Source organism: Daucus carota, chromosome 3 (assembly GCF_001625215.2).
Source record: "Daucus carota subsp. sativus chromosome 3, DH1 v3.0, whole genome shotgun sequence".
NCBI classification, from domain to species: domain Eukaryota; kingdom Viridiplantae; phylum Streptophyta; class Magnoliopsida; order Apiales; family Apiaceae; genus Daucus; species Daucus carota.
The window spans coordinates 56,279,568-56,306,569 of record NC_030383.2 but is presented as its reverse complement, the minus strand read 5'-3'; the positions used below and the strand labels follow the sequence as shown (position 1 = coordinate 56,306,569).

The 27,002-nt window shown below is 32.7% G+C and overlaps 5 protein-coding genes across 5 annotated transcripts; 2 read left to right on the top strand and 3 right to left on the bottom strand.

The window, feature by feature from the left end:
* Positions 1 to 258: 258 nt before the first annotated feature.
* LOC108212733 (uncharacterized) lies at positions 259 to 2,121 on the bottom strand. Its single transcript, XM_017384451.2, has 3 exons — positions 1,078 to 2,121; positions 533 to 964; positions 259 to 396 (listed from the first exon to the last, which is right to left on the bottom strand). The coding sequence occupies exons 1-3, from the start codon at positions 2,119 to 2,121 to the stop codon at positions 289 to 291; spliced, it is 1,584 nt and encodes a 527-aa protein (XP_017239940.2). The 3' UTR covers positions 259 to 288.
* LOC135151330 (disease resistance protein RFL1-like) lies at positions 1,334 to 3,999 on the bottom strand. The gene has a single exon (XM_064089574.1). The coding sequence runs from the start codon at positions 3,354 to 3,356 to the stop codon at positions 2,217 to 2,219; it is 1,140 nt and encodes a 379-aa protein (XP_063945644.1). The 5' UTR covers positions 3,357 to 3,999; the 3' UTR covers positions 1,334 to 2,216.
* A 3,200-nt stretch (positions 4,000 to 7,199) lies between these two features.
* On the bottom strand, positions 7,200 to 8,064 carry LOC108211804 (pectinesterase inhibitor 3). The gene has a single exon (XM_017383499.1). It carries the CDS (start codon positions 8,018 to 8,020, stop codon positions 7,427 to 7,429), a length of 594 nt encoding a protein of 197 aa, XP_017238988.1. The 5' UTR covers positions 8,021 to 8,064; the 3' UTR covers positions 7,200 to 7,426.
* An 8,538-nt stretch (positions 8,065 to 16,602) lies between these two features.
* Positions 16,603 to 19,706, top strand: LOC108213440 (uncharacterized). Its single transcript, XM_017385233.2, has 2 exons — positions 16,603 to 17,558; positions 18,508 to 19,706. The coding sequence occupies exons 1-2, from the start codon at positions 16,795 to 16,797 to the stop codon at positions 19,604 to 19,606; spliced, it is 1,863 nt and encodes a 620-aa protein (XP_017240722.1). The 5' UTR covers positions 16,603 to 16,794; the 3' UTR covers positions 19,607 to 19,706.
* Positions 19,707 to 23,526: 3,820 nt separating this feature from the next.
* Positions 23,527 to 26,128, top strand: LOC108211931 (uncharacterized). The gene is made up of 2 exons (XM_017383649.2): positions 23,527 to 24,448; positions 24,947 to 26,128. The coding sequence occupies exons 1-2, from the start codon at positions 23,565 to 23,567 to the stop codon at positions 26,043 to 26,045; spliced, it is 1,983 nt and encodes a 660-aa protein (XP_017239138.2). The 5' UTR covers positions 23,527 to 23,564; the 3' UTR covers positions 26,046 to 26,128.
* The last annotated feature ends 874 nt before the right edge of the window (positions 26,129 to 27,002 follow it).

Below are 27,002 nucleotides of genomic sequence, written 5' to 3'. Positions count from 1 at the left end.
ACAAGCAGAGTATGATATTTCTAGTTTTTGGACTTGTTGTAGACTTTTGAACACTGAGAATGTGAAAAGAGGGGAGCATTTGCAATGACAAACATAAAGAAGCTTTAAGCTTTCAAAGCATAGGGATTTCAGCTCGCTAGGCCAATAGTTATCAATGTCAAACTCTCCAGATTACGAAATTGTATCCACATAAATGTCAAACTCTCCAGATTACGAAATTGTATCCACATAAATGTCAAACTCTCCAGATTACGAAATTGTATCCACATATAAGGAAATTGTACATCCTTAAGACAATATAGTGGTAGGCTCTAGTTGGCAAGCCGAATCATCTATGCCCTCCAACTTAATATCTGCCCATCTGGTACGGAAAGTCACCAACTTCGGAAATTCAACCTACAAAAACCAATTGCATGATAGCAATGAGAAGCTTCAGCTATTAAATTATCCCAAGATCCATTCACCCTGTGTTACATGATACAATAAATTTATATACATGTTAATATTGAATCACTTAGCAATATAGATTTACCTTGTAATTGTTGTCTTCCTCACTCTGGTAATAGCAAAAACTTTTTAAATTCGGCAAACATTCTAGATTTAGAAGTGTCAACTCAGAGAACACAATTGCATCTGTGATTTCTTGTTCACCTGCCCCAATTATATGTGTCATCATCTTGCAGCCAGATAGATACATTTCCTTGAGGTGCATAAGATCTTTGGCAATAGAAGGTAGGAACATGTTTCTGAGGCCATCACAGTAACTTAATTCTATACACTCCAGATTCCGCAGCCTATGTAACATAGAAAGTTGAATAAATGTTTCCAGTTTATTGCATCCATCTACCTTAAGCCTCTTTAGTTTGGAAAAGGAGGATACATTGTCATTGTAACACTTTCCCCAAATTTCACTAATATCTTCCATATAGTCCAAAAACAATTCTTCCAATGACTGGAATGCAACCTGTAGATATTACCAATGATATAACTTCAAAATTTTATGCCATAACAGATATACATGTATATACTGTTTAAATGGAAGGGATTTTTGTAGATGAAAAGGCAAGTGAAACATACCATCCCATCAAATAGAGGTTGAGGTTGGACCAAGGGAATAACAGACTTGTCCAATATTGATGTTGCACTGGAATTCATATCCTTTTGTTTGTAGAAGCATTTGAGTCTCGGCAGATTTATCAGCTCCAGTGATTTTAATTTTGAGAAGAATATGATATCTTTATCACTTGTGCCTTCATTCATTATAACTGCTTCCATCACAGGACAACTATTTATATAGAGATTTTGTAGCTGCACCAGACTTTTTGCGACAAAGTCGTTAAAGAGGTATTTTATTCCGGAACAGTTTTTAATTTCTAAAGTTGTTAGCTTACAGAAAGATGTCTGTGATTGGCTACTATAACAAATTTCATCCTCTGATATCCTTGCTAGATACTCCATGGTGTTGCATTCTTCAATATATAGATTTCTTAAATCTGTGAATGCTTTTTTGTTCCTGTTGTGGATGCTACTCACATTCATATCGGTGCCATGCAACTTCACCTCTTCAGCCTTCTCTATCAGACCTCCCAAGATTTCTGGCCAAGTGCCGTACAACTCAATCGATTTTTTAGAAGAAACAATATAATCTGGATAATATCGAGTATGCTCTCCTGGGTGACCAACGCATATATTGTATTCAAGTAGGTTAGTAAATACATTAGTATCTTGAAAAGGCTCAAAATCCGGGAAATACATCTGTAAACTTTTCAGACCGGTAAATTTACTAATCTCGACCAAAATGGGCGCAGAAACAGCATCCCAACTTATTCCGGGTCCAACATCCAGATCTTCGAATCCATTTGGTATACGCAATTCTTGGAGACTAGGGAGATTATATATGCTATTTGGCACCAATTGCACTCCAGGTCTCCCCTCCTCAATTTCTAGCTTTCGAAGATATTTCAGCTTTGGTAAATCTAGCGGCAAAGGGAGATTACAATTCCAAATGCTAAGAGTTTCTAGATTTTCGGGGAAAAACCTGACATTGATGTGGGAAATGTCACAAAAATCTAATATCAGACTCCTGAGTTTACACAAAGGTTGAAGAGAGAACTGCAGCATCAAAGTATCTAATGTACCTTCCAACAACAAAAATTTCAGATTCACAAAAACACTAATGACTCCGACTGATAGTTGTAGCGTACCTTCGCTGCACTCTATCCACAGCATTTGCAGTTCTGGCACACCAGGTCATTAGGGAAACAGCATATATTCGTCTCCAGTTGTAAATGTAAAAACTTCCTTGTGCAATAATCAGCTGTATCAGGCAACCTTGAACTACTTTTTACAAGTAAAAACGCATATTTTGGGTCTCTGGCAGCTATAGATCTAGCTACGTCTCTAATGAGGTCATGCAGTTTTATTACATGATCTTCTTGAGTGTCGAGCAACAATGAAGAAGACCTCAGAATATTAAACATAGCACGGATTCTGGATTCTCCATCGTCTACAAGCGAGCTTGTTGCTATCTGGATCAGTTTCTTGATTTGTATGTCAGCATCTTCACGGTACAAGGAACACAGGAAAAGACATGACTTTGCATCGTCTGGTAATCTATCAATACTCAACTTAACACAAGCATATACTTCTGAATCTATTCCTGCAATGTTTTCAAATTTGCCCTTCTCAAGTTGACGAAGTGCATCCTTCCATGAATCGTGAGATGTGAATTGCAATGCCTTACCAACTGCATGAATTAGGAGCGGTAAACCTCCACATTTCTTACACACTTTCTTCACCAAGGATTCATCTTGAAGAGAGTCAATTTGACAAGCACCAACAGTGTTCCTGAACAAATCCCACGCTTTATCAACTTCAAGTGTTGTTATGTTGACTGGATGCTTGCAGTTGTTACGCAAGCATGCATCTTCCTTTCTTGACGTCAGGAGAATATTAACCCTACAACCATCATCAGTGGGAATTCCAATATCATCTAAAGGAATCTCCCTCCATACATCGTCTAGTATTACAAGGATCTTGCCCCCATTCACTATACTGTTTTTCAGCTGATTAGCTCTATGCTTCTTATCATCACTGGATTCATAATGGCAGTCTAGATGGCTGGCAATCTGCTTTTGTAATTCTATCACATCCAATTTCTCATTGCCCACGTCTGCTCGAGTAACCTTGTCAAAGATCTTCTTCTCCTTGGCCTCTTTCCAGATTTGTTCCATCATTCGAGTTTTTCCAACTCCTGGCATTCCATAGATGCCCAAAATCCTGGAACTACCTTCAGTCACCAAAGCCTCCCAGACCTTCCTGAATGCATCTTTTCTAGATTCAAAATCCTGGAACATAGTATCAGTTGTAGGTAAATTTTCAACCGGGGGTAGGTATGCAATTTCATTGCTTAGGAGATCCTTCCCGGAATCATATAGTTCAGTTACCCTCTTGGCCTTGTGCTCTGCCTCCCTGCCCAACTGAAAGCGCGAAATAAGTTTTGGAATTGGCAGACACTAGATGCACCTCCATGAAGATCTCTTCTTGTATTTTTCCGTAAACTCTTTGGCATTCTTCTGGATTGCTTCAACCTCTTTCTGCCACTCCAGTACATGACCCTTAATAATTTTCCCATCTGCTCTTTTCTCAACAGTTTTTGCAGACACCCTCTCCTCCTGAATGTTAAGTTTCTGAATTTCTTTATCGAGAACCTTAACCAAATCCTTGTAACAAAACATATAGCCACATCCTCGGAACAATGAATCAACTGTGGCATCAGATACTCTTTCCACAATTTTTCCCAAGCATGGAATGTCAGCTAGACCAACCATGATTATTTCTTGCTTTCAACTTCGAAAATTTTGTTCAAATTGTAAAATTACAACAATAATCGAACAGCAAGAAGGAAGAAGAGAACAACAGGGAAGCACCAAAATTAAGCAAGAACCGAGTGCCGAAATATAATACTCAGTAGGATTGCAGTAAATTAGTGGGTAGGTTTAGAATATTAGTCTTAACAAATGTAATGGCATTATGGTACTCAGCTTTAGGTTAAAAGCAATTTAGCATGTCATCGCATACCGTGATCGCGCAAAACAGTTACATTATTTTTCTCTCAATCCTGCTTTCGATACACATTTGCATGTGACAAGATCCGTCATGTGTGCTGTTGCAATAAACAGGAGTTGGACTTATCTTAATTTTTAAAAAAGCAAGGACATATATTCCTGAAAGAAAAAATAGATAAACAAGTGCACTAGAAGGATGGACACAAAAGTGCTTCAATAATCTCACTAATTATATAAAAAAATCCTAAAATTCTCTCTCTATTCTTCAAGTAGCCGCCTGCCTCGATTATCTCAGGGGCTTCCATCGGTTTTCAACTCAAAGATTCTAGGTCCATTACTCTCTGTATACCTTGTATGAATATCATTCCACATATCCACAACAAGAGGAATAAACACCAAACTAGACCTAATTGCAGGTACAATAGCATTTAACAGCAAACATATCACCATATCATTACACCTTTGCCAGTGATCAGAGTACTATGAAGTTTCAGCAGGTAATTTGAACTTACCGTTAACAAAACCTAATTTGTTCTTAGTAGATAGAGCTAGAGACATAGATCTTTTCCATTCATTAAAATTTTCTCCACTGAACATGAGGCTTAGTGGCTTACAAGATTCAAACGTGTATGATCTGATGGATGTTAATTCTACCCACGAATTATATTGTTAAGAGTGCACGAATATCTCATGATTGAAAGATTACAACCATAGATGAATGCCATGAAATACCCCTGCTGTATACAATTTGCTAAATGAGGTTGTCATTTTTAGGGGAAAATTTGTCCGTGAATCATCCTATGATCCAAGAGGTAGATTCGCCTTCCGAAACAAGAAGTTCCGGCTCTCTCTGATTTTTTGCCAGCATCACCTCTTTGATGTCTGAAGACCGGAGATGAAGGTTGGTGCTATTTTGAAGTAATCTACACATTATATGCTACTCTTGTTATGTCACAATTTCGACTGCATGTCACAGAGGAATTCTAACGTCAACTTTTCTCCTTCTAGGCAATACACACATGGTGGGTTCATCCAGATATTATCCTTGACAAAGTAGATGATGGAGTTTACGTTTTATTGTCTTTTTAATCAAGGCATTGCAGATATGTTCAGCGTGATGTAAAGCATATTTTTTGTTAATTAGATTGTTCTAAATTCTTATGGTGTGTGATAAATTATTACAACTCTTTTGCCTACTAGAGTGGGCGCAAAAATAGCTCGCATTGTTTCTTTCAGGTTACAACCTTCATGGTGTAACTTTCTGAAACTTGACATTTCAGGTTGCACTGTCTTATCCATTCGGGTTCGGCCACAACACAAACACCTCTGAATGGTTTAAATTGTTATAATGTCAATAGCAAAAGGAGATTCTGAATTTCGATTGGTTAAAATTTGATGGCTCTGCTACATGTTTTGCAGATTTTATTTGTTTGTGCTGTATCCGGTCTCGGAGGGTGAATAATTTTTGTTCGAAGGAATGATTTTTTGAAATTTATTCTATCTTGCAATGCAGAGGTGAGCCTCTGCAGTTGAAGGAAAGAAAATATACCAGCCACGGTTATTAACTGTAACGTTGTTTATAGAAAATGTTGCTACAAATTCAGTTACTGTTTGAATTCTGAGACATCAAGGTGGATCTAAGGTTTTAAAATGGATTTGTAGTTTAGAACCCTGGGACTAGTGCTCATTTTATGACAAAATAATGTTTCTGGAACTAAAATATAATTCCAAAACACATGTTAATCTACGCATGAAACTTCAACTTGCGACAATAAGTCAATAACACTCCATGCTTCTCTACTCACACTTGTGTCACCTCGACCTTTTACAGTTTTACTACAGAGAGCAGAGAGGCATCCGTTGAGCAACACCTTAAATGCATAAATTGCAAAAAGTAGCAGTTCAGTCACACACTATTGATGTGTTAATACTATGTTACATTGCCTCGGGATCCGGTATTTGTGATAAAAAAAAGTATAAAATCGTATGAAAATAAAATAAAAAAGAGAGGATAAAGTGATAGAATTTATTATTTTAATTTACATTGGAAAATGTGAATAAATAGTTGATGGTCTTTTATAATATAATTTCTTTTTACTTTTTGAAAATTATGAAATTTAAAAATTTAAGAGGACATCTCAAAATAATAATATAAAATATTGAACGGGGCACTAGCACGCATAAGTCTTCCAAACCGCGGTGTTTGTGATTTTTTATTTTAGTCGAAATTTTGGAAGTGTTTTTATGATAATTTGGTGTTGGGCCAGCTTACTCACAATTCGTCTATTTTGGAAGTGTTTTTTTGATAGTCTGTGTTCAGACAAGTTTATGCGCATCTTGTCTAATCGGGAAGACATACCTGCACACTTATAGCTCGAGCATAGTAACACATTTACTCTCAGATAGTCGAGCTTTCAGGGAATTGAACTTGTGATCTTTGTATCATAAATTTTAAGGTTGTGTTCATATCATGGAATGGAATGAAAGAATAATGAAATGAAATTTGTATTATAAATTGTGAGTGATAGTGAAATTGTTTATAATTTTCATTCCTTCAAATTTCAATCATTCCATTCTAACAATTTTATATAAAAAATCTAACCCACATATTTTCAAAGAAATGTTATTCCATTTGTTCATCATCTTTTTTATGAAAAATTTTAACTCACTCATATTTAATCAATATTATTTCATACTTTCTCCAATCTTCATAAAATTTGTTCATATAATTTTATTTCATTCTCACCTCGTTCTATTTCATGAAGTGAACACATCCTAAGCGGCAGTCCAAACACGCGAAAGTGTTTCCGGTATAGTTGAGAGATGACCACAAAGTTTCATCTTTTCAGATTTAACCCTTGTGTCTATCTCCAGGACTTTCACAATCTCCCATCCTCACGCTTTAACTGTCACTCTGGTTTAAAACGACTTTCACACACACTTAAAGTTCTCGAATGTATTTAGCAAAAAAAAAAAAAAAAAAAAGTTCTCGAATGCAAAAAAAGAACCTTTTAAAGCAGTAGCTAGCCAACTTTCCCAGCTTTAAATGTAGCCATGTAGACCCTCAAATGAATCAATGCTCCCGAAGGAGTGCAAACATGAAACATGCTCTATTTTCAGTACTACAAGTAATTACACCGATAATAAATTACTCAACTTGATAATAACAATAACAATCACTTCACAATTCACATAAACAAGGGAAGCTCAACTCAACTACTTCAAACATCAAGAACACAACTAGCTCTTACTAATTTTACATTTTAGCCAACTTTGTTATTCTCTTATACAATTAAACACTCTGATATATATAGGTCCGAAAACATGGTCACAACCAACGTTAGCTGTGGATCCGACGATTATTTATGAGCCTTACTATCCATGAGATTAATCAAGTAAAGAGCATTACTAGTCACTCTCGCAACATTAGTGATCTTCCTTCTAACATCACTTCTTACTTTCCCATCAATCTCTTTAAACCCGTCAAGACACGTGTCTTCATTCGTTAACGCAGCGCTGACCCACGTCTCCACATTGCTCATCTGCCACTTGAACTCGCTTCCTCGTCTGAGATGTTTCAGCTCTGACAATGTCTTGGTGAGCTCATCAACCGAATCTGACATCTGGCTAACGCAGTCGCTAACTGCGTCTTTCTCTCGTTTTGTACTTTTGTTCTTGAGATTGGATAAGAACTCGGAGGCCTTTTGTGATCTCGTTAGGCTTATTTTAACCGCGGCTTGAGCGACGTCGTTTTGGGTGGTGGCGGGAGGGGCGTAGGTGGAGAGGGTTCGGAGACAGATTTGTGGGTAGTTGGCGTGGATGCATGATGCGTGAATGAGGTCGGAGGAGGGGACGTCGGAGTGCGGTGACTTTGCGGCGGTGCGGAGGAGGAGGGTGGTGGAGAGAGAGAGGAGGAGGAGGAGAGAGAGAGTTATGGGAGTGAGAGTGGCCATAATGTGTGTGTGGTTTGTTGGGGAGTGTGTAAATGAGGTACGAAGGGTTAAATTTATAGAGGTGGTTGATAATTCATGACTTTCGTGATTTCCATCTCGTTTCACATAACGGTCGTTTGTACCGGGCACAATTATTTTTGGACTCATATAAGGTACAATTACAAATAATAATTTTTGGAGTATTTGATTTTGTTTGTGTATAGATTAAGATTATAGATCATATTTTAAGAAACGATTTTAAAATCAATAATTTGTTTATTGTGCTATTAAATATTAAATTTTTTATACTTATCTTAGTTTGATTTGTTTCCACTTCTTAATAATGATAGATCTTGTACATGTACAAAATTATATTAATTAAAATATTTTAAATGCGTAAAATTTCTCATAGTCACACACTAGACAAATTGTTTAACAAACATATAAATAAATACTCTCTTTGTAATAAGATAATTATCGTTTAGATTTTACACGTAATTTAAGATATAAAAAACAAATTTTATATATTATTTTCTAAATTTTAATTTAAAAATAATTTATAAAAATATATTATTTTTGTATCAAATTATATGTAAAAGTTTAAAACAACATTTATTTCGAGATAGATAAGTATAAAACATAATAGTGATTTAAGCATTCGAAAGTTGAGATATACTACCTGCATGATTATTTTTTTTTATTTATAAGTCATAGATAACTCGGTGTTGTAGAACTAGCATAAAGAAAATTGAGATCGGCAAATGCAATTTTTTTAACTTTTACGGCAAAAGTGAGTTGGCAATTGTCAATCGACAATCGTAATCGGATGGAACTCTGTTGAAAATCCTAACATGACTTATCATCAGCTGCCGTTTCTAGCTATTAAGCGGGTGTTTGTTTCCCGCTTTTAAGCCGGGCTTCTGGTTTATAAGTTAGAAGCACTTATTTCGTATCGTTTGTGTAAAAAGTCAAGAAGCACTTATAAAAAGCTAGGAATGCTAGCTTTTGTTTCAGGGCTTCTGCTTATTTCCCAAACACTTTAATCACTTATAAGTCTTAACTTGCTTCTAACTTCTACTCCACTTTTTTATTTTAAGCAATAAGCACTTATTTTAAGGTCACCCAAACGGCCCCTAAATACTCCTTTCTTCCAATTGAAAAGGATATTTTTACCCCTCAAGGAAGTAGCTATCCCTCATCTTTTATTACCATCAGTCATGGAGTACAAATAAGTTGAAAAACAATTACATGACTCTTTAAGATTGGCTTTAATATGTTATATGTACATTATAAAAATGAAATTTGAAATTTATTACTTGAATATATTATAATAAAATGAAACAATATTGCAGCTGCCATTCTTCAAAAAATTTATATAAAAAATGCATAAAAAAAATTTGAAAGGGTGTGGCACTTGAAAGTAATTTATTTGAATTTATATTTAAGAATGTTGTGTATTTAGATATTAGTTCAAATTAATATAATATTTAAAACAATGTATTAGGATATATTTAAAAAAAAGATAAATTTAAAAAAAAAGATAAGTATCAAATTATAATAACAGTTTCATTTATTTTAACACAATCGGCAAACTCTGTCAGAAAATATGGTAGACAAATAAATGACGTGAAGCTAGCACGAGGAGAATTCGTAACAAAATTTAACAATGAAGATTTACTATATATAATCAAGACGAATCGAAGTAAATATGAATTTGAATCGAAATTGTTAAATAATTGAGCTTTCTCAATCAACACTTTTGTTTAGAAACTATGCACTACATATACAGTCCTACTTAATGTTTTAAAAATTTCAGTTACGGGTACATATGTACTTCCATTCATGTGTGACTATTCCCTGCAATTATCTCTGGTATACATCTCTTCAAAAATGTCATGCACGAAATGAGAGACATTAAAAATCAATCAAGTTTGAAAGAAATATCTCAACCCTAATATTAATTAATACTCTCAATAGGGACAAATATAGGGACAAATTCAGATAATACTAGTTGAAGTTCCCTGGTTTCTTTTTTTGTGTTAGCTTTTCTCAAATAATGCATTAGTAATAAATGAGGGAACATTGCATGATGATTTAGGTGTACAGTAAACCCCTCCAAGGCTCCAACTAAAATGACAGTATGGATATCGGATAAGTTTATTGCTTTCGAGAGATTATCACCTAAAAAATTTAAATTCTTCTGTGATAAAGAATTATAATTACTTTTTAATATACTAATACTCATTATGTATATCATTTAAAATATGAATGACAATATCAGATCCGATATCACATTTAACAAAAATTCGACCCGCGAAATATGGATTGGGATCAAAGTTCTAACACTAGATTTGCAGTTTGATTTGCCCCGGGTCTGACAATTAAAACCAAAAGATGCGGCTTAGCTCCCAAAACACACTTATTCTTTGTCTTAACTTGAGACAATGTTAAGTACAATTAAGTAATGCTGATAGATTACAAATCAGTGTGTACTGTATATGATATTCTTGACTCCGAATGGTATTACCTGCGACATGGCATGTGACACGTACAGTACACCAGCAGTGGCAGCAGAAGCCGAGACAATGGCCCCCTTCCCAACCAATACCTACACAAATATCACTACCCCCACCATCACTCATAATTGTTTAAACAACAATTAACTGCATTTTAGAATGAGGCTGGATCGATGTTCAGATAGATTTGGATTGACTTATTACGATTTTCAATATTTTTGTATTTTATTAAATATATAAAAACAAGTTTATGTTTCAAAAAGGAAAATGCTATATCCAGAGCATTTTTTTTTATTTCAAAGCAAAATAAGAAGGAAAGGACAAAACTGTCCCCTGTGGATGCAATAAACAGCCCTTGAAAATAATTAATATAAGGATAATATGGACTTTTCAAGCTTTGTTGCTCTAGAAATAAAAAAAGAGTTCTGGAAATAACATTCCCCTTCAAAAATGTGTATGCCTGTTTTAATCTCAATTCATAATAGATTTTGAGTGTGAGAAAATTTTAAAATATAATATGACTTGATAAATGCTGCTTTTAACATTTTGAAATAAACAATCACCTAACATTATATCAGAATATATGTTAAAAATTTGTGTAATTAATCAAAATTGCCATATATGTTTGACAGAAATGCAACCTTCGATTATGAATGCAGTGATCATGCGTGTGTCTATGAGCTATCAACTACTCGGGTTCACATACTTTAAATTTCTGTACCATATGTGAATGCTTACCCCATTGGATGCAATAAATTAGAAATGAATCTTCTTTTGCAGACGACTTTTTTCTTCACTGCAAGTCGATAACCAATTGCGGCCCACTCTTCTGACACTCAACTTTGGTTCGTCGAGCATCTTATCATCTCACCCAGGTTCCACCTTTCGTCTCAATACAAAAGATGTCTACACGTTACTTTGGCCGGGAAAATAAATGTTATTAGGTCTCAAATCAGTAATCTTCTTGAATTTATATACTTATTTTAAGGTGAATTTTCTAATAATTATTTATTAAATTTTTCTTTTATGAAAGAAAATTAAAAATATATATAATTTTTATTTTTATACATATCAACATCTATACTATACTATAACTAGCTTATAGCCCGTGCAAGGCACGGGAGCTTTTTAATTATTTATAAACTTTTTAAATATATTTTAAATGGTGTGAAAAAATTTAATTTATAAATAATATATTAAAATTGTATGTATCAAGCCAAAGTATTAAATTCTTTCTATCAAATTTTAAATTATTTTAAGTAAAATATGTGACGCCAACTCCTATTAGATTATATTTATAAATGTATTTTATATTAGAATTATTATAATGTGATTAAAATATTTTTCTAAAAATTTTTATGGTTCGAGATTAAAATTGATAAACACAATTTGTTTTGAATTAAGAAGATGAATCATAAACATGCAATAAGATGGTAGAATTTGTTTTGGATTAAGAAAAAGTTTTTGTATTCGTTCCTCACATAAATCGGGTTTATTAATTTTAAAATATATTAGAAAAAAATAATTTTGTGACGGCGCGATTTATATGATTCTACAAATAAAATTGGTAGAAAATATTTATTTTCGATTAAAAAAAAATCATAAACACGTGAAATACAGAATTAATTTGGATTCGGAAAAAGAATTATAAACATGCAAGTAGATATCAGTTGTCTTATGGAACGGAAGTTAATTTTGTTCTAATCTAACGGTGCTTATTTATTCAATATACGATCCGATGGATAAAAATAATTTTGTGACGGTGCGATTTATACGATTTTACAATTAAAATTTGTAAGAAATATTTATTTTGGATTAAAAAAACCAAAAACACATGAAAGACAGAATTTGTTTTGGATTTAGAAAAGAAATTATAAACATGCAAGTAGATGTCAGTTTCCTTATAGAACAGAATCTAATTTTATTCTAATCTAACGGTGCTTATTTGTTCAATATACGATCCGACGGATGATAAGCGTTTGGACCATAGGACCATGCTACCAAGTTATCTCCCTTACGCTTATTATATATAAGTATATAATAAGCCAACATGGGTATAATTTGTAGTCCAAGGTTTTAGTTATATTTTTTGGTTTGGTACTCTCCTTTTGGTACTATAAGTCTACAAATGTGGAGTCTATTAGTATTATATTGTTAAACAGTTTCAAATACTAAAAAGTAAAAACACTCCTAACAATCCATTATCAAATAATATTTCATTAAAAAAATTATAATGATGTTATATATAAAATTATAAATATACAATTTTGAATATCTTTTTTTAACAAAAACCTTCATATAACTCTTTTTAACTTTAAGGTGTTCTATTTCAATATAAACACGAACCCTTACATAACCCTTTCTAACTCTAATCTTAAAAGTTATTGTTGTAAAAAAAACGAAAATTACAAAATTACGTTTAAATTCGATTGATTAGATCACTGAATCTTTCCAAGGTATTACACGATCAGCCATGTTTGGAAACGATTTGAATTTTCTGATTTTTTTTATTTTTAAATCTACATGTACTAAAATCGGATTAAATGTACTAAAATCCTGATATATATATATACATATATATATATATATATATATATATATATATATATATTAGGGTTTGTTCATTTTCAAGTAATCGGGAGAAAATATAGTCAGTTGAATCATATAATTTAATTAAAATTCAATCTGCTAATATTAAAATACTAATAAAATGATGTTAAAATTTAAATTATAAATAATAAATTACGAACTATATACCCGCCCGTGCTTCGCACGGGTTAAAGGCTAGTATATATAAAAATTGAAAGTAATTTTCAATATGTTCAGAGGAGTAGTTAATCCTTATTTTAAAATACTTGTTATTTTGATTTCTTAAGGTGTAAAAATTGATAGTTTTATGTTGTTATTATCAGAAAAAGTTTAACAAAAATTTGAATCTTAAACTTTTGTTTAGAAATTAAAAATAATTTGTAAAACTGCTTTTTATGTATTAAAATACTCGTAAAGAATTAGAATGAGTATTTTAGAACAAATCTTTTTTCTTTGACAAACAAATGATTTCATTAAGACCAAAACGGGTATTAAAAACCAGCCGAAACAAACCCGAACTGTCAACTACAATCTGATTGCGAAACAAAGAACAAACCAAACAAATAGTCGTTTTGTTTTCTGATCACTTGACAGATAAAGATAAATATTCAGATCTTTAATATAAAATGTATTACGATGTATCTCGAGCAATCCAACCTACATCAGTTATGAAACAAGTAGCAACACAAATGACCTTCGCATAAGCATCATCTGTAGCCTAATGTTCAGGACCATCAATCAAATCAAGATACTGAAGCACCAAATGTCTTCAAAATATGAACAATTTTTTGTTGTGAAAGGTGAGCTCTTGCGGTATCCACCATCGTCCCAAAATCGATGTGAGTCTTATAGATCTCCCAAAATACTGTATAAATCATTTTTATAATGATAATCAAAACACATACAGAGACACACAAGAATAACAAAACATCACACACTGATATCCCAAAGAGATGGGCACACACTAATATCCAAAAAAGATTGGCACAACCTTGATAACAAGGTACTCAACAAGATTTAATCCAAAAAAATTAGATCCGAGTTTTATTGAGAAAATTAATAAAATAAAAGTGAGCATGAGAGAGCGAAGATGTTAATTGATGAGTGAGATGAAAATCTAAAAGACGGAAAAGTGACGACTGAATTCCTAATTACGGAAGTTGACTCTCAAAACATGAGAGAATTGTTACGCACTTTTTGTTTTGTCCTTTAGGCCATCTCCAGCAGTTGTGATCCAAATATCCAAATTTGGATCATCAACTGATCTAAATTCTAATCCAAATATCTGATCAACTCCAGCAGCGTTATCCAAATTTTGATCCAAATTTTGATCCAAATTACTTTTTGTATATTATATTACATAAATTATATCAAAATCAAACTATATAATCTCAAATTTAATTTTTAATCATTATTAACTACTTATATTATATTTAATTAAATAGTTTAATTATTTTTTAACATCGATCAAAGTATCTCAAAATTAAGAACATGAAGATGAAACTCAAGGATCTCAAAATGACATGATAGCTAAGTATAATGTTTTGATTATCTCGGAGGAAACGGAAATAATCTGTTCGACTAAATCAAAATTTATATTTATTGTACTGTTTTCTAGTCATTTCCCGATATTGTAATTGTATTTTATGCATTTTATGTACTTTTTATTTTATGCATGTAATGTAATCTTTTTTTTAATTTCAAAGATATTTACTTTCCTATTATTTTAAATTTTACTAAAACATTAATTTTATTAATTATTAATCATGAACTATTATTAATTAAATATTAATACTCACAAAATAATTTTAAGTCCGATAAATAAAATAACAAAATCATTATTTTATAATAAAGTAAGTGATCCAAACTTGGATCAGTGAACAGTGGTGATCCAAATTTGGATAGGTACTATTCACTGGATCACTGGAGGAGAATTTGAGATAATGTGCCCCAACTTTAGATGTTTGGATCGCTGCTGGGTTTGTGCATAGAACGGATCTTAAAACTAATGGCACGAGAACTTAAATTAATTAAATTTGTACATTCGATAGCATGAAGCAGGAGTAATACTTTTACTCCATCAAGCATAGCATTGAAATTTGAAATCAGAAAAAAGGTTTGGCTCCAGTGCACCGAATGCATAGGTGCTCTCATAATGAAACAAAACTGATGCGAGTCACGTGATCCCGTGAAAAAACGATGGCACAAACAATACACATATGGTATGGGGACAGCCTATTTATCAAATGGCCTCTGTGGTTTCACATTCAAAACCAATTATTTCAAAATTAAATTGGCTTCATCTCATTCGCTGGCTATAGGCCTATCACATTTAAATCCGAAGCTCTCTGGCTCTCCTTGTACTAGAATTGGTGATATTAGTTTAGACACCAGGCTGTCAAGCATATGTATGTTCATGTTTACAAAATTAGCAGGAGTGTATATAATCTTTCATAATCAGGATGTTGCAAATTTTTGTCGAGACAAGTAAACTGTGTGTACTTGAATCTGTGAGAAATTTTGACTAGTTGATCAAAACTAGAAACGTGGGATGGTTTGAATACGTGATTTTGTAGATTTTTCTTATCTATGTTTTTCTTCATTAAACCACATTTTTGTACATGCTTGATGAATTTCTAACATTTCTCTGATTTACTTCCTATTTTCAGTTATGCAGGCCTGTTAGACCAAGTCCAATGTTTACCATACAATATTTGTAAAACACCATGATTACTGAAAAAGATTCCTAAAATGTACAGAACTAGGACCCCTTAATCCACCCTGATATGAGGTTAATTATGATGTTGACTAAAAGCTTGATGTGGTAGTTTACAGTAATGAAAGGTGTGTCAATTGTTTGTCAATGGGCCAGTTCCGAGTTAAAAATCTTATAGTTTCACAAAGAAACTATAATAGTTTAGAGTGTGCCTATATCAAATATAGTGGTAGAAACGAGGGTTGAAGAGATAAACATTAAATAATTTGTGTTGTATTCGATTTACTGAGCAAAGATGAATTTGCTTCATTGCTTTTGTTGTCCTCGTTTCCCTCACTATGAAAGCAGCCATCTAAATATAAGAAGAACCCCAAACCACCCTATGTAAAAAATAAAACATTGAGGATCCTCAACATACTTGGTATTCTTATATAGAGTTAAGTTCTATGGAGTACAAAAAAATTGGAATATTGGAGTATAAAGTTTGATAAAATGTAATCTAGTCATCTAAATTTCAATTTTTTTTGTCCAATAATATTTGTAAATATTTGACAACCTGCACATTATGTTCTGCAACATAAACATCGTGATCAAATGGTAAAATTATGATTTGTACTCCAATACTCCAATGTTTTTATGTACTCCATAGAACTTACTCTTATATATCCTTGATATTAATTAGTCGGGAAAATAAACAAATTCATCTAAAAAGAAGTTAGACAAAAGTTATTCTTATATTATTATACATGGAGTAGTCTGTAATATTCTTTACTTGCTCCATCGTGATAATTATTAAACATTCTTTGCTTAAATCAAGTCTGCAGTGCGAATTCTTTCTCATGAATTCTTATTGACAAAGTAGTCATGGTGTACATTTCTTGCAAGTGTCCTCAAAATCTACGAGACCCTATATATAAAACTGAAATCTTGGAGAGCCTGTAAATTACAAATATATTTGTTTGGTAAATTACATCATGTCGTACTTGCCACCAATGATGATCGCTTCAGACGTAATAGGCCGAGTTCATGATCATCAACTGATAAAGAAGGAGGATTATCATGCTCGCGAGGGCGATCTCTGTTATGGCTGCGGTTTACTCCTAGATGAATCATCGTCTGTTTATCATTGTCCTCACTTGGGTACAAATGACGAAGAATACAATTGTGCTACTTTCTTTCTTCACAAAGCCTGTGCACATTTACCTACTATGCTGAAGCATCCGAACCACCATCATCGGCTAACACTATCTCACCGTCCATTATTTTTTAAAGACAAATGTAATGTTTGTGGCATCAAGTTGACAGGGTTCACTTACTATTGCCGCTCCTGTAAGGATGAATTTCAAATTTGTGTCGCGTGTGTTATACCGATCAAAACAATTGATATACGCCCTCCTTATCATCCTCACAAGCTAAGCTTCCAAGCCAACGGCCAAGCAACTTTCCGTTGTGATGCCTGCCATGAGGTGGATACTGACTTTTCGTATATGTGCAACACATGTTCGTTCTGGATCCACCTCAAGTGCAGTAATCTACGACGATCATTAGTCTCTGATATTTACCATAAGCACCCTCTAAGGCTAGCATATTCTCTACCAGAAATTTACCGTAGATTTCAACAGTCTTGCAGAATCTGTAATGAGGTATTGCAGGACCCAAGTGATTGGATCTACTACTGTCAGGACTGCAGATTCTTCGCGCACATCAAATGTGCTACATCACCTCCGCCATATTATTTGTAAGATTTTATATGTCTTTAATCTCGTATATGATTTGTCAAGTTTTTCCTGCATATTTATATATTTTGTAGATGGAACGATTGTAACAAATATGTAGTAGTAAAATTTTTGATAACGAGTAAAACAGAAAACTTGTATTGTATTTTTAAAACACAAAGCTACAGCCTGCAAAGAGCTTCAGCTCTTTTCCTCACTTCTGTGTTTTACAAACTTGTATTTCTCACTCTGTCTACTCTGCTGAGTTCTAAGTTTACTCGATATTTTTATTACATGCACAACAACAGCCTTTTATAGGCTTCAAGTTTACATTCTAACATCACTGCATACTCACATTTTTATCCTTAATTAGACATATTAATAGCTACACTATTTTAAGGACATTATTACAACCATTACAACCTGCTCTGTTCTCATGCACAACCACCATTACTTATAACCTTGATTCCTGGAGCTGCTATAGTTCACCTGTTTCGCCACCGTATGATTTTATACCAACAGCTTATAGTAGGATGCTTGTTTATATTTTCAGCACACCACAATTGACCCTCTATATTTTCTTGCCTTGATATATTACAGCTTCTATTAAATCTATAAACCCCCAGCTGTTTATTTGATCAAGCTGCTGCTCTTTTATTTCCTACACTTGACTGCAATGTATTTTATCAACCCCAGCTTCCATTTTCTGTTTCTGATAATCCCAGTGTCCAGTATTTGAGAATGTTTGTCTCTACTGCATGGCTTTGAACGGGTTGGAATTCTAACAAATGGATCAATTCCATTGTTACGTTAAGAGGATAATTAAATCACATGATTAATTATTATCATCATGGCTAAATTGTATTAGGCTCAAAAGACAATCCGTTTTTCAAAAATAAGTACTTAATTGTACAAACTAACTAAAAAAGTACTTTTCAAATTTCCATTTCTTTAACCTTGTTCTATTTGCAGTGATATTGTTTACACCAGTCAAGAAGATTCAGTTCATAAATCATTATCAGATCTTGTGCACCTCCCGCTACCAGACGATGAATCATTGTTGCGGCATTGTATTCAAAAGGGAAGTTTTTCATGGTGGAAGGATGCTGCCCTGACACCTCCTGATCATATCCACCACTGGAGCCACGAACATCCACTTTCACTAAAAAACCCGAGTGTTGTAGGTACTACTTCTGAAGAAGAAATATTGCCTATTTGTAACGGGTGCACGGAATCTATCACCATAAAAGATGGTCCATTTTATGAATGCGGAGAATGTGAGTACATTCTCCACGGATACTGTGCCCACTTTCCAAAAGAGATGTCTGACCCAGGACTAGGACGCAAGCATGTGGCAATTCAACTTAATGTCCATGATATCTGGTCTTGCAATCGTTGTAAAGGTTTTAGAAATGGGATACAAATGCGAGGCAGATATGAAACTAGTTGGGGAAAGATAAGTACAGTTGATACCAATCTTGACAGTGGTTGTGCTGTTCTACCCAAAATGATCACACACAAAGCTCATCAACACAAAACTCGTCCTTACGGTTTTGGCCTAGAACATTGTTTTATTGAATCTTTTTTTACTTGTTCAGCTTGCGGCCAATATATAAAACAGTTTGATGCCAGTTATATGTGTGAAGCAGACAGGTGTTTGACATACCTACATACCGAATGTGCTCTTAAGCCACTTCGAGTGACACATCGATGGGATCCTCACCCCCTTCACTTGACAACTTCCCTAGAAGAAGTAACAGATCATCCTCATGAGTTCCACTGTGAATTTTGCTCAGAAGAGATAGACACAAACTATTGGTTCTACCATTGTAGTGTTTGTGATCTGTCCTTTCATTTGAAAGGCTGCATGGATCTGTTTCTCTACTCAAAGGTCAAGTTCGGAGCAACCAATATTAAGCTTGATGCTCACCATCATGGCCTCACCTTTGTTCTAAATAAAAAGAAGGGCCAACCATGTCACAGATGCCATAAAGATACATTCCGTATGCCAGTCCTTCAGTGCGCGCCATGCAAATTCGTGCAGCATGCCCAGCCTGAGTTATGCTCTTGATGTTGATTTCTAAATCTTCTGATTGTTTGCTTGTATTAATATTTTACATTTTACCTGCTCTGTTTTATCATTTGGTGAATAATATATAAATTTTATTATCTTCTTGCTCTGTTTATGTAGTATTGTTGCCATTTATCATTTCATAAATATACATTAATTTTGTTTCATCAGTAGAGCTTTGTAATTCTACTAATTTATAAATTTCCCACTATAATGTACTCAAAAAGCTATAAAAGCACTACCTATGTCTGTAGCTTCTCTCCTCAAGCCCTGTTGAAACTTTGCCGTTAACATATATAATTATCAAGTAAAATTTCAGAGTCATGGCCAAATTTTGTACCTAGTTCCAGAATGTTTGCAAAAATCAATTCTTTTCGAGCCTTGAGGGAAAAAAAGAGGTCGGCGCATTAATAAATACTAGCTTTATAGCCCGTGCGAGGCACGGGCATGTTCCAACGTATTTATTTTATTGTAAGTGTTTATGTGAAATTAAGAAACGAGTTATATTTGTTCAACTCTTAGCTTCCGTCACTTCATAGTGTTATTATGTAATCAATACCCTTTATTAATAAGCGAAACCACTTTTCGGTGGAAAATCGGTACCAAAAGTACCAAAATTTGGTCACTTTCATATTAGAATTTTATAGTCATTATTATACTATTATCAAAAGACTTCTATATTGAATAGAATTTTATTATCAAAGACCACAATATTCATTAGGACAGTGAAATACTTCTGTATTGATTAGAATTTTATTATTAAAAACTTCAATATTGATTAAGATAATGTTATATAAATTTTTTATTTAATAACAATAATCATTATAGAATTATGAAAAGATTTTCATATTTTTAGGATTTTATACTTATTAGTATACATTTTTAGGATTTTGTAATTATTATTATACAATTATGAAAAGACTTCTATATTGATTTGGATTTTATTATAAAAAATTTCAATATTGCTTAAGATTATTATACTACTATAAAAAGACTTCTATGGTGTTTAGGATTTTGTAATATAACATTTATCCTATCCGCACAGTTAAATCGCTAACAATTTAACTTATGAAACAGTTCTATAAAATTCATATCAAAATTTGGCTATCATCATAATATTTTTTATTTAACAATTATTACTATTATAAAAAAAACTTTTATATTTGACCGGATTTTGTGTTATAACAATTATCTCACTAATAAAAATATATTACCAACAAAATTATTTGTTTTAATTTTTTAAAACTCAAATAATTTAATACACTGAACAACTCTATAAATCTCTTATCATGCTTTAGAGTTCAAATAAATAAAGAGTTCATTATGATATTAATATAATATCCTATTAATAGAATAATAATGTCAACAAAATTATTCGTTTTAATTTATAAAACTCATGCAATTTAATTTACGAAATAAATTTATAAAATTTCTATCATATTTCGGAATTAAAATAAACAAGATTCAATATTCATACCAAAGTACCAAAAAACTTGGTCATATATTTTTTAATAATAATAATAATAATTATCATTCGGTGTTTTTCAGAAGATTGCGATAAAGACGAATAAGGCTGTGGTAACACTGACTTGACAAATAGAAACTCAAACAAAATGAAGTCATTGTCCATATTGCAACATATAATAAAAGAACCGAAACTTTAGACATACGTCAAATATTCGTTTTAATTTTTAAAACTCATACAATTTAATTTACGAAACAAATCTATAAAATTTCTATCATATTTCAGAATTAAAATAAACAAGATTCAATCTTTATACCAAAGTACCAAAAAACTTGATCATATATTTTTTAATAACAATTATTATTATCATTCAATGTTTTTCCGGAAATTGCGATAAGGACGAATAAGGTGGTGGTAACATTGACTTGACAAATTGAAACTCAAATAAAATGAAGTCATTGTCCATATTGCAACATATAATAAAAGAACCAAAACTCTAAACATACATCAAAATATTTGATATCAAATAACTTTTGGAAAGTTAATTAATTTTGTCAGACTACGATATTAGTGTATCAAACAACTACAACAACCGTTAGATCTACAAAAACTCCAACTACAATTATATATAATATTCCTATTAAATGAATAAAATAATTACAACTAAAATTTTTTAATTTTTGTTCAAGATTAAAGACGCTATAGACGAACTTATATGTGTAGATCTTGAATATTATTTTCACAATTTAAAAATCATCAAACAACATAGTAATTTTACTAACATACTGTTAGAGTTAAGTTCCATAAAATCCGCATTTAAGCCGCAGTAGTACCAGTCATAATCTTTTAGTTTAATCATAAATAATATATTTAATTATTCAAATTTTATATATAATTTACCATCTCTAAGTAGTTTTAAATATATAATTATCAATTAATCATTAACATCTTTCAATATTAACAATCATTAAGATCATTATTCTACTTATGAGTTATATTTTAAAACATATATAATGTTTAATAATTTATAATATAATTGTTTTATCTTTTAATTGCAACGATTATATTGTAGAACATAACCTGCAAGCTGATGTTTACAAATATTGTAGACTAAAAAAATTAAAATTGAAACGAGTAGATTATTTTTAAATAATTTTGGACTCGAATACTCTTATTTTGTGGACTCCATAGAAAAGGGACCCATATTATTATGAAATAAATTTGAAGTAGGATCAAATTTTAATATATAGAAGGTCTTATATTAAATAACAATAATTTAAATATCTTTGAATAACAATAATTTAAATAGATATAATGAAAATATGATAATGTAATTAAAAAAGACATTATTCTTCTAATAAATAACAAATTTTAAAATTTTATTTAAACCCGTGCTTGGCACGGGTTATCGACTAGTTAAATAATAATAACTAATATAACAAAAACTTTATAAATGATTGAAAATTAAATTAGCGTTGAACTTTTGATGTTTAGAGAAGTCATTGCCCATATCATCCAAAAAATCCGACTTAACACTGCCAAAGTTGGCAAATAAATTTTCGCCTGCAAACTCTTTGTAGGTCCTCAGGGCATAGCTCTGCACATTCATATGTATGGTATCAGTAGTTAAGTTGACGTCGAGATTACTATATAGTCAAATTTAATTGAGGAAATATTAAATACATAATTATAATTTTAAGAGAAACTCACAATTTTCTTCTTATAATTGGAGCGGAGGAAAAAGACAACAAACATATACAAGAAAAGATGCACCAAGATATAGAAATGAGTAATGTCTTAATCTACTCCTCTGCAATTTTAAGTTGAGCTTATCAGCTTATGCATTAAGTATGAATGGCCTAACTAAATCTACTTCATAACAGACTACGTGTATATAATTCTTTAATTATATCAATTGTAGTGCAGAACTAAGATAAATTCAAATGCCAGAGCAGATACATTATTATCTTATTATTTTTAAGGGGCTGATTAGTAAGTGTAAATATGGTTGTTAATGAACCAAGTTGAATCACATAGTTTTAGCAGGCTGCATCAGCAGCATTTCTCTTGAGTGCTGGCTCCACGGAGCCTCTACTGGGTCTTTAATTATTTCCTTAATAAGTGGATAGCAAACAACTGACAGGGAATGCAAAAGTTTTGATAGGTAAATTAATAGCCAAGAGTTAGGAAGAAAATAGACAAAAGTTATTCTTATATTGTAGTTGGAGTACTTTATTATATTCTTGACTTGCTCTTCTATTAGGTGATTTCTTTTTAACATTCTTTACTTGTGTTCATAAATATTCACAAGTCTTTTTAACATTCTTCACTTGGACAATGGCTTTGCATTTTTTATCTACATGAAACTAAAAAGTGCACCAACATTAGCTATGCAAATTCATGTGAGTACTGCATGTAATTTTTCCTTACGAATTCTTAATGACAAAGTGGTAGTTAATTATATTCTTGTTTCAGAATCATGGTATACATTTTATGCAAGTTTCGTCACAATCTCCGAGACCCTATCTATATATTACAATGAAATCTCTGAGACCTTATATCAAGGTGTACTCTCCTAACTTCGTTACAAAATTTATTTGCCTGGTAAATTACATCATGTTGTACTCAGAAGTGATGATCTCTTCAGACTTAGCAAGCCGAGTTCATCGTCATCAACTGATAAAGAACGAGGATTATCATGCTCGTGAAGGCGATCTCTGTTATGGCTGCGGTCTACTCCTGCATGAATCATCGTCTATTTATCATTGTACCTACTTCCGTACCAATGCTGAAGAAGATGATTGTGCTCATGTTTTAATTCACAAAACCTGTGCACATTTACCCACAAAGCTTAAGCATCCAAGCCACAAACATGAGCTAGAATTATCTGAACGTCCACTATCCTTTCCTATTTCCAGAGACAAATGTGATGTTTGTGGCATCACGTTGAAATGGTTCACTTACTATTGCGGTTTCTATAAGTCTGAATTTCAAATTTGTCTGGCATGTATTATACCTTTTAATAAAATTACTATACACCCTCCGTATCATCCTCACAAGCTAACCTTTCTAGCTAACCTAGCAACTTTCCGATGTGATGGCTGCCATGAGGTGGATACTGACTTTTCTTATATGTGCTACACATGCCCCTTCTGGATCCACCTCAAGTGCAGTAATCTACCACCATTGTTATCCTGTGATATTCACCATAAGCATCCTCTTAGGCTAACATATTATTTACCAGAAAATTACCGTAGATTTCAGCAGTCTTGCAGAATCTGTAGACAATATTTGCGTGACCCTAGAGATTGGCTCTACCACTGTCCAGACTGCAGATTCTTTGCGCACATCAAATGTGCTACATCACCTCCAAAAAGGTTGGATTTCTTATCTTTTGTGTAAGATTTATTTGTCTTTGATCTAGTATTTTGTTATGTCAGTTTTCTTCTGCATATTACTCTCTCCATCTCATATTATGTGTCTTGTTTTGACTATTTTATAGTCAAATTGACCAAATTTTTACCACAAATAACATAAATTATATAATTAATAAATTTTTATAATTTATATCATTATAAAATATATCTAATCTACTTTAAAATGTATTTTTCAGTTTTCTGAAATAATTAATAATTTCTTTTTAATTATCGGTCAAAATTTGGTCGATTTGATCGTACAATAGTCAAAACAAGACACATAATATGAGATGGAGAGAGTATAGGTCTTGTAGAATAAATACTTAATTTTAGAGAAAAGTATAATGTAAATATCTCTCTTTTTCAGAAGCAAGTAATTATTTTCGAGAAAAACTAAATTGTATTGGATTAGTACTTGTTTTCAAATTTCCATTTGTTTGACCTTATTCTCATCTGCAGCCATGGTGACACCAAGTATGCCAATCAAGATTATTCAATACATAAATCATTATCAGGTCTTGTGCAACTCCCACTGCCAGAGCATGAATCGTTGTTGCGGCATTGTATCAAGGGAAGTACATTATGGTCGAAGGATGCTGCCCTGACACCTCCTGATCAGATCAACCACTGGAGCCACGAACATAAACTTTTACTAAAAAACCCGAGTGTTGCAAGTACTACCTCTGAAGAAGAAATTTGGCCTATTTGTAACGGGTGCATTGAATCTATCACCATAAAAGATGGTGCATTTTATGAATGTGGAGAATGTGATTACATTCTCCACGGATACTGTGCCCACTTTCCACAAGAGATGTCTGACCGTGCAGGATACAGACGCAAGATAGTGGCGATTCAACCCAGGGTCCATGATATCTGGTCTTGCGCTCGTTGTAAAGGTTTTAGAAATGGGACACAAATGCGATACACTTATGAAGGCGATTATGCACAGAAAAGTACAATTGAGCGCAATTTTGACAGTGCTTGTGTTATTCTACCTGAACGCATCGTACACAAAGCTCATCAACACAAAAGTCGTCCTAACTACTTTTTCCGTGCATCAGCTGGTGAAAACACTACTTGTTCAGCGTGCAACCAAACACTAGACGGGTTTGACATCTGTTATGCATGTAATGGTTTTGAATGTTTTAGATGCATACATATCGAATGTGCTCTTAAGCCACTTAGAGTGGAACATCGATGGGATCCTCACCCCCTTCACTTGATAACTTCCGCAGAAGAAGTAATAGATCATCCTCATGAATTCCAATGTGAATTTTGCTCAGAAGAGATAGACACGAACTATTGGTTCTACCATTGCAGTGTTTGTGATCTGTCCTTTCATTTTAAAGGATGCATCGATCCGTTTCCCTACTCAAAGGTCAAGTTTGGGGCTTCCAATATTATGCTTGACGCTCACCAGCACGGCCTCAGCTTTTTATTAAATAAAAAGAAACACCAACCATGTCATAGATGCCATAAAGATACATTCGGTAGGCCGGTCCTTGAGTGCATACCATGTAAATTCGTGCAACACGCCCAGCCTGAGTTATGCACTTGATGTTAATTTGTAAATGTTCTGATTGTTTGCGTGTATTTCACATTTGTACCTGAATGAAAAATTTGCTTGCTTTGTTGTCTGAATTTTAAGCATGATCCAAATGCTCTTAAAATGATTAATCCTAAACTACAGGCATACACAGAGTATTTAAAAGGTTAAGGTAAAGAAAAGATAATAGTATTACAATTATAGATAATTAAAAAATTTGCCTTTTTTTTGAAGGGATAAATATCAAGTAGGCCACTTTAGATGTAATACCATTAAAAAAAATATTAGATGTAATACCATTCAAAAAAAATGTGCGAAACTCAATATATAATACTTTCAAAATTTCGACTAACAATAGAGTGATACATTTGATACAAAATTTTCTAATGAATGTCTCATTTGAGTCAATTTGGGAATCAGTGACTCAATTGATACATTTGGACGAAACGACTGATCTACTTGATATTTATCCCTTTTTTTGAAACGCGCTAAATAGAGAAGGCACCAGGTGCAAGATTGTAAGCAGAAATGAATCCATATAGTCACTCTAATGAATTTGAGAGAAGTGTAATTTAGTGAAACCTCAATTTCAGACCATCAAGAAAAGAAAATTATGAAGCTTTTAAATTTTGATATATTGCCTATACACATCTCCGGTTCAGGCCATGTCGCAGGCATCAAGTTCCTCAAACAATGTATAATAAGTCCTGAATTCAAGAACACAGAAATTGATTAGCAAACTAAATCCACTATATTTATAACTAAAAGACAATCGACCACAACATAATAACCAGAGGAATGTTAGCAATAGCTCATTGATTATAAACATCTCTGATCTTGTCCTTATCACCAACACTTCCCTAATTTTTGGTACATCAAACCAAAACTCATAGTTTTTGGGTTCTCCAAACTTCATCCTCAGACTGGGAATCTTGTCTGTCAGAATTGCATCTTCATGTCTCTAATATG

Coding starts and splice junctions, on each gene's coding strand:
- LOC108212733 (XM_017384451.2), bottom strand. CDS start 2,121: ATGCTGCAGTTCTCTCTTCAACCTTTGTGTAAACTCAGGAGTCTGATA. Junction 965..1,077: donor AACCTCTATTTGATGGGATG/GTATGTTTCACT, acceptor TAATATCTACAG/GTTGCATTCCAGTCATTGGA. Junction 397..532: donor AGGAAGACAACAATTACAAG/GTAAATCTATAT, acceptor TGGTTTTTGTAG/GTTGAATTTCCGAAGTTGGT.
- LOC135151330 (XM_064089574.1), bottom strand. CDS start 3,356: ATGTTCCAGGATTTTGAATCTAGAAAAGATGCATTCAGGAAGGTCTGG.
- LOC108211804 (XM_017383499.1), bottom strand. CDS start 8,020: ATGGCCACTCTCACTCCCATAACTCTCTCTCTCCTCCTCCTCCTCTCT.
- LOC108213440 (XM_017385233.2), top strand. CDS start 16,795: ATGTCGTACTTGCCACCAATGATGATCGCTTCAGACGTAATAGGCCGA. Junction 17,559..18,507: donor TCACCTCCGCCATATTATTT/GTAAGATTTTAT, acceptor TTCTATTTGCAG/TGATATTGTTTACACCAGTC.
- LOC108211931 (XM_017383649.2), top strand. CDS start 23,565: ATGCAAGTTTCGTCACAATCTCCGAGACCCTATCTATATATTACAATG. Junction 24,449..24,946: donor GCTACATCACCTCCAAAAAG/GTTGGATTTCTT, acceptor TCTCATCTGCAG/CCATGGTGACACCAAGTATG.